Below are 14,859 nucleotides of genomic sequence, written 5' to 3'. Positions count from 1 at the left end.
AACCCATTTCCTCCTCGGGGACTCACAGTCTTTCTGTCCCTATATGTTCCCAAGAGCTTGTCATGTTTTGCGATGACACTGAACAGCACACCGCATATTCCTGCCCAGGATTCACTGAGGGTTCGTCCTACGTAAAGCGCATGCCTTACCTCTGAAATAACCAACAATTCATCACACTTTTCACTGGCCCACGCGGCTTGTTCGTCAGCTGGTGGATGTGACTACCAGCGCTGGCAGTACAGACGCAGCCACACCTGTGCTGGTCATGCATATGGAACTGGTTGTGCAGACTCTTTGAACAGCGTGCTCCTTCAAAGGGTTAAATCTGCTCTGCATTTGGATTTGCATGAATTTGTTGCTAAAAAGGGAAATGCTGCGAGTGCAAACAATGGTTCAAACAAGTTGTGCTCACATAATATTTAGCTAAGCTAGGTTTTGTTACCCTTAAAATCAGTGAGCGAGGTAACGGCTGCAGGCAAACATAAGTTGAAATGACTCAGTGACATTTGTTGACATCACTTTGAATCATGGGAAACTAAACTAGGATGGATTTCAATCATTATGAAATGACTCATTGATAAATTTTGAGAAGATCTGAACATAAGCAAACAAAATATTCTACTAACATGCACAAATGCACAAATGTTTGCATTGTAGCTAGCTAATTAATTGTTTTTACCATATATTCAGTGTCCACTCTCCTGGCTTTGTCTCAAATTAACGCTCCTGATCATCCCCAGTCTTTATCTTAGGAACTTTTTGCATTTCCTCTGTTGCAGTGATTGATTGATTATTTTATTGCTCCTCGTAGTTGAATGCTGCATCGCTTTGTTTGCTGTTGGCTTTCTGCTAAGCATACTCATACTTTTATTAATTCACACTTTAAATGAACATTTAGCGTAAGGATTTCTCCTCTCAGTTATCTTCCATGTTTGTTCGACACAGCATGCACTCATATTTGTCTTGCTTTCATAATTTATCTACAAGGGCCTCTGTTTGTGTTACTGTCCCTCAGGAGCTCATTGCCTCCGTCAGCCCGTGAGAGCAAGTTACACTGAATGTTTAGAACAAATGAGTCCATCCCATGGTTTATGGTTTTTTGGTGTATCTTTTTTTAGCTGTGGTTAGCCAGAAAAGACTTCCTTCAGAATATCTCCATTCGTGTGCAGTTTATTTTCTCATGCAAAAAAATCAGCAGATAATTTGCCGCTTCGAAGAGTTTCCCTCAACGTGTAGTCATCTAACGCATGTGTCGTGTCGTGCATAACATACATGTGTTTGTGTCCTTATGTGTGCATGATGTTGCAGCTCCAGGAAGAGGAGGAGCACTTGCTGCAGGGATCTCCTCTTGAGCAAAGTGATCATAACAGCAGGGAGTCCTGTGACGCCGCCTGTGCTGCTGAGGGACCTTTTATTTTCCCCCAGACCCGCTCACGCCCCTCGCTGCCCCCCGCCATGCCCACGTTGCCCGAGGAAGAGGAGGACTCCCCCGAGGAGCTGGACAGTTCCTCCAGCTCTCCCAGCACAGTGAGTGCACACTCTTTGAAGCACATATTCAGCTTTTTGCAAAAGCATGTGAGGCCATAAAAACAGACGCTGAATGATCCATTTAGCTCTGGTGAGGAAATTCTATCACTGATGCCACTGAAGTCTGTCCTCAGATAAAAAGTCCTGTCTGTCTTTAAAATGCTGATTTCAGCTTAGCAGATCATTCACCAACCATTCATTTATTAGGGACACGGGGCACGCTCCGAGGCACTGGCTCCTGCAGCTCTGCTGCAGGAGCCAGTGACTCGGGGCGTAGCCCCGAGTCACTTATTACTATCCCGCGCGTTTCTTCTTATTAGGGACACGGGGCAACGTCCCGAGTCACTGGCTCCTACAGCTATTTCATAGCTGCAGGAGCCAGTGCCTCGGGGCGCTGCGATAAATTTCCCATAAGAAACTGCGATAAATTTCCCATAAGAAATGAATGGGACGGGCGAAAAAAACAAGATTGAAATTGGAGTTTTTCAAACATCTGTAGCTCAGGCATACATTCACCGAGAGACTTCATTTCAACTTTAAAATGTAGACCCAAGTCTGGTCTATTGGTGTGTTCATCCACATTTTGATTGGTCCTATAGTTTTTGATCAGTCACTGTTCAATGACAGTGATCGTTTGGCGGGAAATTTTGAGATTATAATGGGTGTGTATTGCGCGGAATGTTCGTGCTAGAGTGCGTGCTAGAGTGGCACAGAGTCTAAAAACGATCTGGAAATCTTCTCTTTTTCTCGTCGCTACGGCCACAAATTACACTCTACACGCATAATTTTGGGATCAGTTTGTAGACAAACTTGTCCTCTTTCGTGTGATGTCCTCGAAAAAGCCGAGAGACTTACTGAATTTAAATAGTGAGACGTTTTGTGCAGCCAGCGCCCTCCTGTTCTCCCATTAAGTCCCATGTTAAAATTCAGAGCTGTTTTGTGAGCAAAGCAGAAATGCCTCCTGTCTTTAGATCGCCATAAAACGAAAAGTTGTTGTGTCAGGAATAAAACGAGATGATGGTCGGACTCAGGAAGTTCTCGGGAGTCCGATGATCTATAGTACACTCTGATACGAGGTACGGTTCTCTCACCAGAGGATTTAGTTCAGGAGGTTCGCCGAACCCAAATCTCACTGCATACAATACAAACTCCTGTTCTCTGAGTGGCAGAGTCTTTTTAAGTCGACCATTTTGTCATTTTTCTAAAGAATATCTGGACATAAAACACACGTACATCTGGCCCAGACTTGTCCGCATCTCACAGTGTAATCGGTTTTTTGATAGCAGCTACGGTTTTGACACAATCGCAAGTTGTTCGGAAGAAACCGACAGCGAAAAAGCCGCTTTTCAAGGGAAGAGTTTAACAGGTGCAACTGTCATTTACACACACACCGGTCAATAACCCACGCACACACATCTGCAGGACAACCAGCCTGAGAGTGATTATCTTAACGAGCTCAGTCAAAACAAGGGCATTGTTTGAAAACAATCTCCGTCCAACAAACAGTTAAACTCAGCTTCAGAAAGCAGTTTCGCAAAAAGGTTGAGACAGTAGTCACACAAACACACACACAAAAAGGGCTAACCAACAGCTAAAAAGTGATTAAAAACAGCACGTCAAAACTGAACAGGAACAGGTAAACAGTGGGAGAGGTGCAGAGGTAATTATCAGCAGGTGGGGCAGAAGTTACACAGGCACACACGCACGCACACACACACACACACACACACATTCAGACACACATATACCATACACATCTCCATGTAGGAGCAGATTGGGCTGCTTGTGTAGTTCAAGCAGACACACACACACAAACAGACGAAGACACACACATACGCAGTCACACACAATGACAGATACATAAACACACACACACAGACAAATGCATAATGAAAACCCCATCCCCCCGCCCCCTTGTTAACGCCGTTAGCTCTATTAGCTCTGTTAGCACAGTTAGCTCTGTTAGCGTTAGCGCCGTTAGCTCTATTCGCACCGTTAGCTGTTAGCTCCGTTAGTGTTAGCTCTGTTAGCTCCGTTAGCATTAGCTCCATTCATGTTTATTGATTCAGTTCATTAATTCATGTTAACAGAGACATGAAGCAGAGGAGAGAAGCAGACACAGACAGCTGAGGTGATCAACAGAGACAGACAAGGAGAAAGCCACAGAAACACAGCTGAGAGCAATTCATTAATCAGGGACTGACTACCTCTGATATCTGCCGTTTTCTCAATTTGCAGCCTTTTTCAATTGTCCGCTGCTTCGCCATAGTTTCTCCTAGAGACTTCATTCAAACTTTAAAACGTAGATAATTTTGTCGGCTCAAAATGACCCTCGGCACATTTTGATATCTCTTACGGTTTTCGAGCTATGACCATCGAAGGCCGACGTAAGACGCAAACAACTGCGATAAATTTCCCATAAGAAATGAATGGGGAAATTTCCTCAAATTTCAGCCTTTTTCAATTGTCCGCTGCTCGGCCATACTTTGTCCTAGAGACTTCATTCAAACTTTAAAACGTAGATAATTTTGTCGGCTCCAAATGACCCTCGGCACATTTTGATAAATCTTACGGTTTTCGAGCTATGACCATCGAAGGCCGACGTAAGACGCGAACAACTGCGATAAATTTCCCATAAGAAATGAATGGGGAAATTTCCTCAAATTTCAGCCTTTTTCAATTGTCCGCAGCTCGGCCATACTTTGTCCTAGAGACTTCATTCAAAGTTTAAAACGTAGATAAATTTGTCAGCTCAAAATTAATACTGGCACATTTTTTGATATCTCTTACGGTTTTCGAGCTACGACCATCTGAAGACCATCAAGTTTCTCACAAAAATGCTCAGAATTTCTCCCCCTAGAGTGGATAAATTCAAAAGTTAGAGTGAGACAGCCGGTGAGAAATCGCCTGAAATGTGTTTCTAAAATTGCCGTAAAATCCAAACGGTGAATAGGAGACACATAATTTTGGGATCTTTTGTAGACAAACTTGTCCTCTTTCATGTGATGTCCTCGAAAAAGCCGAGAGATGTACTGAATTTAAATAGTGAGACTTTGTGTGCAGCCAACTCCCTTCTGCTCTCCCATTGACTCCAATGTAAAAATTCAGAGCTGTTTTGTGAGAAAAGCAGAAATGCCTCCTGTCTTTAGATCGCCATAAAACGAAAAGTTGTTGTCTCAGGAATAAAACGAGGAGATGGTCGGACTCAGGAAGGTCTCGGGAGTCCGATGATCTATAGTACACTCTGATACGAGGTACGGTTCTCTCACCAGAAGATTTAGTTCAGGAGGTTCGCCGAACCCAAATCTCACTGCATACAATACAAACTCCTGTTCTCTGAGTCGCAGAGTCTTTTTAAGTCGACCATTTTGTCATTTTTCTAAAGAATATCTGGACATAAAACACACGTACATCTGGCCCAGACTTGTCCGCATCTCACAGTGTAATCGGTTTTTTGATAGCAGCTACGGTTTTGACACAATCGCAAGTTGTTCGGAAGAAACCGACAGCGAAAAAGCCGCTTTTCAAGGGAAGAGTTTAACAGGTGCAACTGTCATTTACACACACACCGGTCAATAACCCACGCACACACATCTGCAGGACAACAAGCCTGAGAATGATTATCTTAACGAGCTCTGTCAAAACAAGGGCATTGTTTGAAAACAATCTCCGTCCAACAAACAGTTAAACTCAGCTTCAGAAAGCTCTTTGCCAAAGAGGTTGAGACAGTAGTCACACAAATGCAAAAGTTACACAGGCACACACGCACACACACACACACACACATTCAGACACACATATACCAGACACATCTCCATGTAGGAGCTGGTTGGGCTGCTTGTGTAGTTCAAGCAGACACACACACACAAACAGACGAAGACACACACATACGCAGTCACACACAACGACAGATACATAAACACACACACACAGACAAATGCATAATGAAAATCCCATCCCCCCGCCCCCTTGTTAACGCCGTTAGCTCTGTTAGCTCTGTTAGCACAGTTAGCTCTGTTAGCGCTAGCGCCGTTAGCTATATTCGCACCTTTAGCTGTTAGCTCAGTTAGTGTTAGCTCTGTTAGCTCCGTTAGCATTAGCTCCATTCATGTTTATTGATTCAGTTCATTAATTCATGTTAACAGAGACATGAAGCAGAGGAGAGAAGCAGACACAGACAGCTGAGGTGATCAACAGAGACAGACAAGGAGAAAGCCACAGAAACACAGCTGAGAGCAATTCATTAATCAGGGACTGACTACCTCTGATATCTGCCGTTTTCTCAATTTGCAGCCTTTTTCAATTGTCCGCTGCTTCGCCATAGTTTCTCCTAGAGACTTCATTCAAACTTTAAAACGTAGATAATTTTGTCGGCTCCAAATGACCCTCGGCACATTTTGATATCTCTTACGGTTTTCGAGCTATGACCATCGAAGGCCGACGTAAGACGCGAACAACTGCGATAAATTTCCCATAAGAAATGAATGGGGAAATTTCCTCAAATTTCAGCCTTTTTCAATTGTCCGCTGCTCGGCCATACTTTGTCCTAGAGACTTCATTCAAACTTTAAAACGTAGATAATTTTGTCGGCTCGAACGCACCCCGTGTCCCTTTCAAAATTTCCCAGGGGGAATTTTCTAGTTATTATTTTTCATCTTCCTCCAAGTTTTCGTCCTCAAACTCGTCCCACAGCTTTGAGAAAACCCTCGCAAATTATATATCAAAACGTGCGTATTGTTCGGGATCGGTGTGCTATTACTTACGACGCGAAAAACTGCGATAAATTTCCCATAAGAAATGAATGGGACGGGCGAAAAAAACAAGATTGAAATTGGAGTTTTTCAAACATCTGTAGCTCAGGCATACATTCACCGAGAGACTTCATTTCAACTTTAAAATGTAGACCCAAGTCTGGTCTATTGGTGTGTTCATCCACATTTTGATTGGTCCTATAGTTTTTGATCAGTCACTGTTCAATGACAGTGATCGTTTGGAGGGAAATTTTGAGATTATAATGGGTGTGTATTGCGCGGAATGTTCGTGCTAGAGTGCGTGCTAGAGTGGCACAGAGTCTAAAAATGATCTGTAAATCTTCTCTTTTTCTCGTCGCTACGGCCACAAATTACACTCTACACGCATAATTTTGGGCTCATTTTGTAGACAAACTTGTCCTCTTTCGTATGATGTCCTCGAAAAAGCTGAGAGACTTACTGAATTTAAATAGTGAGACGTTTTGTGCAGCCAGCGCCCTCCTGTTCTCCCATTAAGTCCCATGTTAAAATTCAGAGCTGTTTTGTGAGCAAAGCAGAAATGCCTCCTGTCTTTAGATCGCCATAAAACGAAAAGTTGTTGTGTCAGGAATAAAACGAGGAGATGGCCGGACTCAGGAAGTTCTCGGGAGTCCGATGATCTATAGTACACTCTGATACGAGGTACGGTTCTCTCACCAGAGTATTTAGTTCAGGAGGTTCGCCGAACCCAAATCTCACTGCATACAATACAAACTCCTGTTCTCTGAGTCGCAGAGTCTTTTTAAGTCGACCATTTTGTCATTTTTCTAAAGAATATCTGGACATAAAACACACGTACATCTGGCCCAGACTTGTCCGCATCTCACAGTGTAATCGTTTTTTTGATAGCAGCTACGGTTTTGTCACAATCGCAAGTTGTTCGGAAGAAACCGACAGCGAAAAAGCCTCTTTTCAAGGGAAGAGTTAACGACAGGTGCAACTGTCATTTACACACACACCGGTCAATAACCCACGCACACACATCTGCAGGACAACCAGCCTGAGAGTGATTATCTTAACGAGCTCAGTCAAAACAAGGGCATTGTTTGAAAACAATCTCCGTCCAACAAGCAGTTAAACTCAGCTTCAGAAAGCTCTTTGCCAAAGAGGTTGAGACAGTAGTCACACAAATGCACACACAAAAAGGGCTAACCAACAGCTAAAAAGTGATTAAAAACAAGCACGTCAAAACTGAACAGGAACAGGTAAACAGTGGGAGAGGTGCAGAGGTAATTATCAGCAGGTGGGGCAGAAGTTACACACGCACACACACACACACACATTCAGACACACATACCAGACACATCTCCATGTAGGAGCTGGTAGGGCTGCTTGTGTAGTTCAAGCAGACACACACACACAAACAGACGAAGACACACACATACGCAGTCACACACAACGACAGATACATAAACACACACACACAGACAAATGCATAATGAAAACCCCATCCCCCCGCCCCCTTGTTAACGCCGCTAGCTCTATTAGCTCTGTTAGCACAGTTAGCTCTGGTTGCGTTAGCGCCGTTAGCTCTATTCGCACCGTTAGCTGTTCGCTCCATTAGTGTTAGCTCTGTTAGCTCCGTTAGCATTAGCTCCATTCATGTTTATTGATTCAGTTCATTAATTCATGTTAACAGAGACATGAAGCAGAGGAGAGAAGCAGACACAGACAGCTGAGGTGATCAACAGAGACAGACAAGGAGAAAGCCACAGAAACACAGCTGAGAGCAATTCATTAATCAGGGACTGACTGCCTCTGATATCTGCCGTTTTCTCACATTGCAGCCTTTTTCAATTGTCCGCTGCTTCGCCATAGTTTCTCCTAGAGACTTCATTCAAACTTTAAAACGTAGATAATTTTGTCGGCTCCAAATGACCCTCGGCACATTTTGATATCTCTTACGGTTTTCGAGCTATGACCATCGAAGGCCGACGTAAGACGCAAACAACTGCGATAAATTTCCCATAAGAAATGAATGGGGAAATTTCCTCAAATTTCAGCCTTTTTCAATTGTCCGCTGCTCGGCCATACTTTGTCCTAGAGACTTCATTCAAACTTTAAAACGTAGATAATTTTGTCGGCTCGAACGCACCCCGTGTCCCTTTCAAAATTTCCCAGGGGGAATTTTCTAGTTATTATTTTTCATCTTCCTCCAAGTTTTCGTCCTCAAACTCGTCCCACAGCTTTGAGAAAACCCTCGCAAATTATATATCAAAACGTGCGTATTGTTCGGGATCGGTGTGCTATTACTTTTCTCAAATTTATCGCAGTTTTTCGCGTCGTAAGACGCGAAAAACTGCGATAAATTTCCCATAAGAAATGAATGGGACGGGCGAAAAAAACAAGATTGAAATTGGAGTTTTTCAAACATCTGTAGCTCAGGCATACATTCACCGAGAGACTTCATTTCAACTTTAAAATGTAGACCCAAGTCTGGTCTATTGGTGTGTTCATCCACATTTTGATTGGTCCTATAGTTTTTGATCAGTCACTGTTCAATGACAGTGATCGTTTGGCGGGAAATTTTGAGATTATAATGGGTGTGTATTGCGCGGAATGTTCGTGCTAGAGTGCGTGCTAGAGTGGCACAGAGTCTAAAAACGATCTGAAAATCTTCTCTTTTTCTCGTCGCTACGGCCACAAATTACACTCTACACGCATAATTTTGGGCTCATTTTGTAGACAAACTTGTCCTCTTTCGTGTGATGTCCTCGAAAAAGCCGAGAGACTTACTGAATTTAAATAGTGAGACGTTTTGTGCAGCCAGCGCCCTCCTGTTCTCCCATTAAGTCCCATGTTAAAATTCAGAGCTGTTTTGTGAGCAAAGCAGAAATGCCTCCTGTCTTTAGATCGCCATAAAACGAAAAGTTGTTGTGTCAGGAATAAAACGAGGAGATGGCCGGACTCAGGAAGTTCTCGGGAGTCCGATGATCTATAGTACACTCTGATACGAGGTACGGTTCTCTCACCAGAGGATTTAGTTCAGGAGGTTCGCCGAACCCAAATCTCACTGCATACAATACAAACTCCTGTTCTCTGAGTCGCAGAGTCTTTTTAAGTCGACCATTTTGTCATTTTTCTAAAGAATATCTGGACATAAAACACACGTACATCTGGCCCAGACTTGTCCGCATCTCACAGTGTAATCGGTTTTTTGATAGCAGCTACGGTTTTGACACAATCGCAAGTTGTTCGGAAGAAACCGACAGCGAAAAAGCCGCTTTTCAAGGGAGGAGTTTAACAGGTGCAACTGTCATTTACACACACACCGGTCAATAACCCACGCACACACATCTGCAGGACAACAAGCCTGAGAATGATTATCTTAACGAGCTCAGTCAAAACAAGGGCATTGTTTGAAAACAATCTCCATCCAACAAACAGTTAAACTCAGCTTCACCAAGCGCTTTGCCAAAAAGGTTGAGAAAGTAGTCACACAAACACACACACAAGCAGGGCTAACCAACAGCTAAAAAGTGATTAAAAACAAGCACGTCAAAACTGAACAGGTAAAAAGTGGGAGAGGTAGAGAGGTAATTATCAGCAGGTGGGGCAGAAGTTACACACGCACACAAACACACACACACACACACACACACACACATTCAGACACACATATACCAGACACATCTCCATGTAGGAGCTGGTTGGGCTGCTTGTGTAGTTCAAGCAGACACACACACACAAACAGACGAAGACACACACATACGCAGTCACACACAACGACAGATACATAAACACACACACACAGACAAATGCATAATGAAAACCCCATCCCCCCGCCCCCTTGTTAACGCCGTTAGCTCTGTTAGCACAGTTAGCTCTGTTAGCGCTAGCGCCGTTAGCTATATTCGCACCTTTAGCTGTTAGCTCAGTTAGTGTTAGCTCTGTTAGCTCTGTTAGCATTAGCTCCATTCATGTTTATTGATTCAGTTCATTAATTCATGTTAACAGAGACATGAAGCAGAGGAGAGAAGCAGACACAGACAGCTGAGGTGATCAACAGAGACAGACAAGGAGAAAGCCACAGAAACAGACGAAGACACACACATACGCAGTCACACACAATGACAGATACATAAACACACACACACAGACAAATGCATAATGAAAACCCCATCCCCCCGCCCCCTTGTTAACGCCGTTAGCTCTGTAAGCTCTGTTAGCACCGCTAGCTCTGTTAGCACAGTTAGCTCTGTTAGCGTTAGCGCTGTTAGCTCTATTAGCGCAGCTAGCTGTTAGCTCCGTTAGTGTTAGCTCTGTTAGCTCCGTTAGCATTAGCTCCATTCATGTTTATTGATTCAGTTCATTAATTCATGTTAACAGAGACATGAAGCAGAGGAGAGAAGCAGACACAGACAGCTGAGGTGATCAACAGAGACAGACAAGGAGAAAGCCACAGAAACACAGCTGAGAGCAATTCATTAATCAGGGACTGACTACCTCTGATATCTGCCGTTTTCTCACATTGCAGCCTTTTTCAATTGTCCGCTGCTCGGCCATACTTTGTCCTAGAGACTTCATTCAAACTTTAAAACGTAGATAATTTTGTCGGCTCGAACGCACCCCGTGTCCCTTTCAAAATTTCCCAGGGGGAATTTTCTAGTTAGGGACACAGGGCACGCTCCGAGGCACTGGCTCCTGCAGCTCTGCTGCAGGAGCCAGTGACTCGGGGCGTAGCCCCGAGTCACTTATTACTATCCCGCGCGTTTCTTCTTCTTCTTCTTCTTATTATTAGGGACACGGGGCACGCTCCGAGGCACTGGCTCCTGCAGCTCTGCTGCAGGAGCCAGTGACTCGGGGCGTAGCCCCGAGTCACTTATTACTATCCCGCGTGTTTCTTCTTATTATTATTATTTTTCATCATCCTCCAAATTTTTGTCCCTGAACTCGCCCCGCAGCTTTGAGAAAACCCTTGCAAATTATATATCAAAACGTGCGGTTTGATCAGGATCGGTGTGCTATTACTTTTCTCAAATTTATCGCAGTTTTTCGCGTCGTAAGACGCGAAAAACTGCGATAAATTTCCCATAAGAATGAATGGGACGGGCGAAAAAAAAAAGATGGAAATTGGAGTTTTTCAAACGTCTGTAGCTCAGGCATACATTCACCGAGAGACTTCATTTGAACTTTAAAACGTAGATAATTTTGTCGGCTCCAAATGACCCTCGGCACATTTTGATATCTCTTACGGTTTTCGAACTATGACCATCGAAGGCCGACGTAAGACGCGAACAACTGCGAAGACTTTCCCATAAGAAATGAATGGGGAAATTTCCTCAAATTTCAGCCTTTTTCAATTGTCCGCAGCTCGGCCATACTTTGTCCTAGAGACTTCATTCAAAGTTTAAAACGTAGATAAATTTGTCAGCTCAAAATTAATACCGGCACATTTTTTGATATCTCTTACGGTTTTCGAGCTATGACCATCTGAAGACCATCAAGTTTCTCACAAAAATGCTCAGAATCTCTCCCTCTACAGTGGGTGATGTCATAAGTTAGAGTGAGACAGCCGGTGAAAAATCGCCTGAAATGTGTTTCTAAAATTGCCGTAAAATACAAACGGTGAATAGGAGACACATAATTTTGGGATCTTTTGTAGACAAACTTGTCCTCTTTCATGTGATGTCCTCGAAAAAGCCGAGAGACTTACTGAATTTAAATAGTGAGGCTTTTTGTGTAGCCACCTCCCTCTAGCTCTCCCATTGACTCCAATGTAAAAATTCAGAGCTGTTTTGTGAGAAAAGCATAAATGCCTCCTGTCTTTACATCGCCATAAAACGAAAAGTTGTTGTCTCAGGAATAAAACGAGATGATATTCGGACTCAGGAAGTTCTCGGGAGTCCGATGATCTATAGTACACTCTGATACGAGGTACGGTTCTCTCACCAGAGGATTTAGTTCAGGAGGTTCGCCGAACCCAAATCTCACTGCATACAATACAAACTCCTGTTCTCTGAGTCGCAGAGTCTTTTTAAGTCGACCATTTTGTCATTTTTCTAAAGAATATCTGGACATAAAACACACGTACATCTGGCCCAGACTTGTCCGCATCTCACAGTGTAATCGGTTTTTTGATAGCAGCTACGGTTTTGACACAATCGCAAGTTGTTCGGAAGAAACCGACAGCGAAAAAGCCGCTTTTCAAGGGAGGAGTTTAACAGGTGCAACTGTCATTTACACACACACCGGTCAATAACCCACGCACACACATCTGCAGGACAACAAGCCTGAGAATGATTATCTTAACGAGCTCAGTCAAAACAAGGGCATTGTTTGAAAACAATCTCCATCCAACAAACAGTTAAACTCAGCTTCACCAAGCGCTTTGCCAAAAAGGTTGAGACAGTAGTCACACAAACGCACACACAAGCAGGGCTAACCAACAGCTAAAAAGTGATTAAAAACAAGCACGTCAAAACTGAACAGGAACAGGTAAAAAGTGGGAGAGGTAGAGAGGTAATTATCAGCAGGTGGGGCAGAAGTTACACACGCACACAAACAAACACACACACACACACACATTCAGACACACATATACCAGACACATCTCCATGTAGGAGCTGGTTGGGCTGCTTGTGTAGTTCAAGCAGACACACACACACAAACAGACGAAGACACACACATACGCAGTCACACACAACGACAGATACATAAACACACACACACAGACAAATGCATAATGAAAACCCCATCCCCCCGCCCCCTTGTTAACGCCGTTAGCTCTGTTAGCTCTGTTAGCACAGTTAGCTCTGTTAGCGCTAGCGCCGTTAGCTATATTCGCACCTTTAGCTGTTAGCTCAGTTAGTGTTAGCTCTGTTAGCTCCGTTAGCATTAGCTCCATTCATGTTTATTGATTCAGTTCATTAATTCATGTTAACAGAGACATGAAGCAGAGGAGAGAAGCAGACACAGACAGCTGAGGTGATCAACAGAGACAGACAAGGAGAAAGCCACAGAAACACAGCTGAGAGCAATTCATTAATCAGGGACTGACTACCTCTGATATCTGCCGTTTTCTCAATTTGCAGCCTTTTTCAATTGTCCGCTGCTTCGCCATAGTTTCTCCTAGAGACTTCATTCAAACTTTAAAACGTAGATAATTTTGTCGGCTCAAAATGACCCTCGGCACATTTTGATATCTCTTACGGTTTTCGAGCTATGACCATCGAAGGCCGACATAAGACGCAAACAACTGCGATAAATTTCCCATAAGAAATGAATGGGGAAATTTCCTCAAATTTCAGCCTTTTTCAATTGTCCGCTGCTCGGCCATACTTTGTCCTAGAGACTTCATTCAAACTTTAAAACGTAGATAATTTTGTCGGCTCAAACACACCCCGTGTCCCTTTCAAAATTTCCCAGAGGGAATTTTCTAGTTATTAGGGACACGGGGCAACGTCCCGAGTCACTGGCTCCTACAGCTATTTCATAGCTGCAGGAGCCAGTGACTCGGGGCGTAGCCCCGAGTCACTTATTACTATCCCGCGCGTTTCTTCTTCTTCTTCTTATTAGGGACACGGGGCATGCTCCGAGGCACTGGCTCCTGCAGCTCTGCTGCAGGAGCCAGTGACTCGGGGCGTAGCCCCGAGTCACTTATTACTATCCCGCGTGTTTCTTCTTATTATTATTATTTTTCATCATCCTCCAAATTTTTGTCCCTGAACTCGCCCCGCAGCTTTGAGAAAACCCTTGCAAATTATATATCAAAACGTGCGGTTTGATCAGGATCGGTGTGCTATTACTTTTCTCAAATTTATCGCAGTTTTTCGCGTCGTAAGACGCGAAAAACTGCGATAAATTTCCCATAAGAATGAATGGGACGGGCGAAAAAAAAAAGATGGAAATTGGAGTTTTTCAAACGTCTGTAGCTCAGGCATACATTCACCGAGAGACTTCATTTGAACTTTAAAACGTAGATAATTTTGTCGGCTCCAAATGACCCTCGGCACATTTTGATATCTCTTACGGTTTTCGAACTATGACCATCGAAGGCCGACGTAAGACGCGAACAACTGCGAAGACTTTCCCATAAGAAATGAATGGGGAAATTTCCTCAAATTTCAGCCTTTTTCAATTGTCCGCAGCTCGGCCATACTTTGTCCTAGAGACTTCATTCAAAGTTTAAAACGTAGATAAATTTGTCAGCTCAAAATTAATACCGGCACATTTTTTGATATCTCTTACGGTTTTCGAGCTATGACCATCTGAAGACCATCAAGTTTCTCACAAAAATGCTCAGAATCTCTCCCTCTACAGTGGGTGATGTCATAAGTTAGAGTGAGACAGCCGGTGAAAAATCGCCTGAAATGTGTTTCTAAAATTGCCGTAAAATACAAACGGTGAATAGGAGACACATAATTTTGGGATCTTTTGTAGACAAACTTGTCCTCTTTCATGTGATGTCCTCGAAAAAGCCGAGAGACTTACTGAATTTAAATAGTGAGGCTTTTTGTGTAGCCACCTCCCTCTAGCTCTCCCATTGACTCCAATGTAAAAATTCAGAGCTGTTTTGTGAGAAAAGCATAAATGCCTCCTG

At 43.5% G+C, this 14,859-nt stretch overlaps 1 protein-coding gene across 1 annotated transcript in view; it reads left to right on the top strand.

The window, feature by feature from the left end:
- The window catches only part of mrvi1 (murine retrovirus integration site 1 homolog), a 54,109-nt gene that overhangs the window by 13,914 nt on the left and 25,336 nt on the right, over nt 1-14,859 (top strand). Inside the window, exon 17 of the mRNA XM_041939850.1 lies at nt 1,309-1,527. Coding sequence (XP_041795784.1) covers nt 1,309-1,527 — 219 coding nt within the window. The remainder of the gene's footprint in view (nt 1-1,308; nt 1,528-14,859) is intronic.

The sequence above is a fragment of the Chelmon rostratus genome, chromosome 1 (genome assembly GCF_017976325.1).
Source record: "Chelmon rostratus isolate fCheRos1 chromosome 1, fCheRos1.pri, whole genome shotgun sequence".
Classification (NCBI taxonomy): Eukaryota; Metazoa; Chordata; class Actinopteri; order Chaetodontiformes; family Chaetodontidae; genus Chelmon; species Chelmon rostratus.
This window is presented reverse-complemented; position numbering and strand designations above follow the sequence as displayed.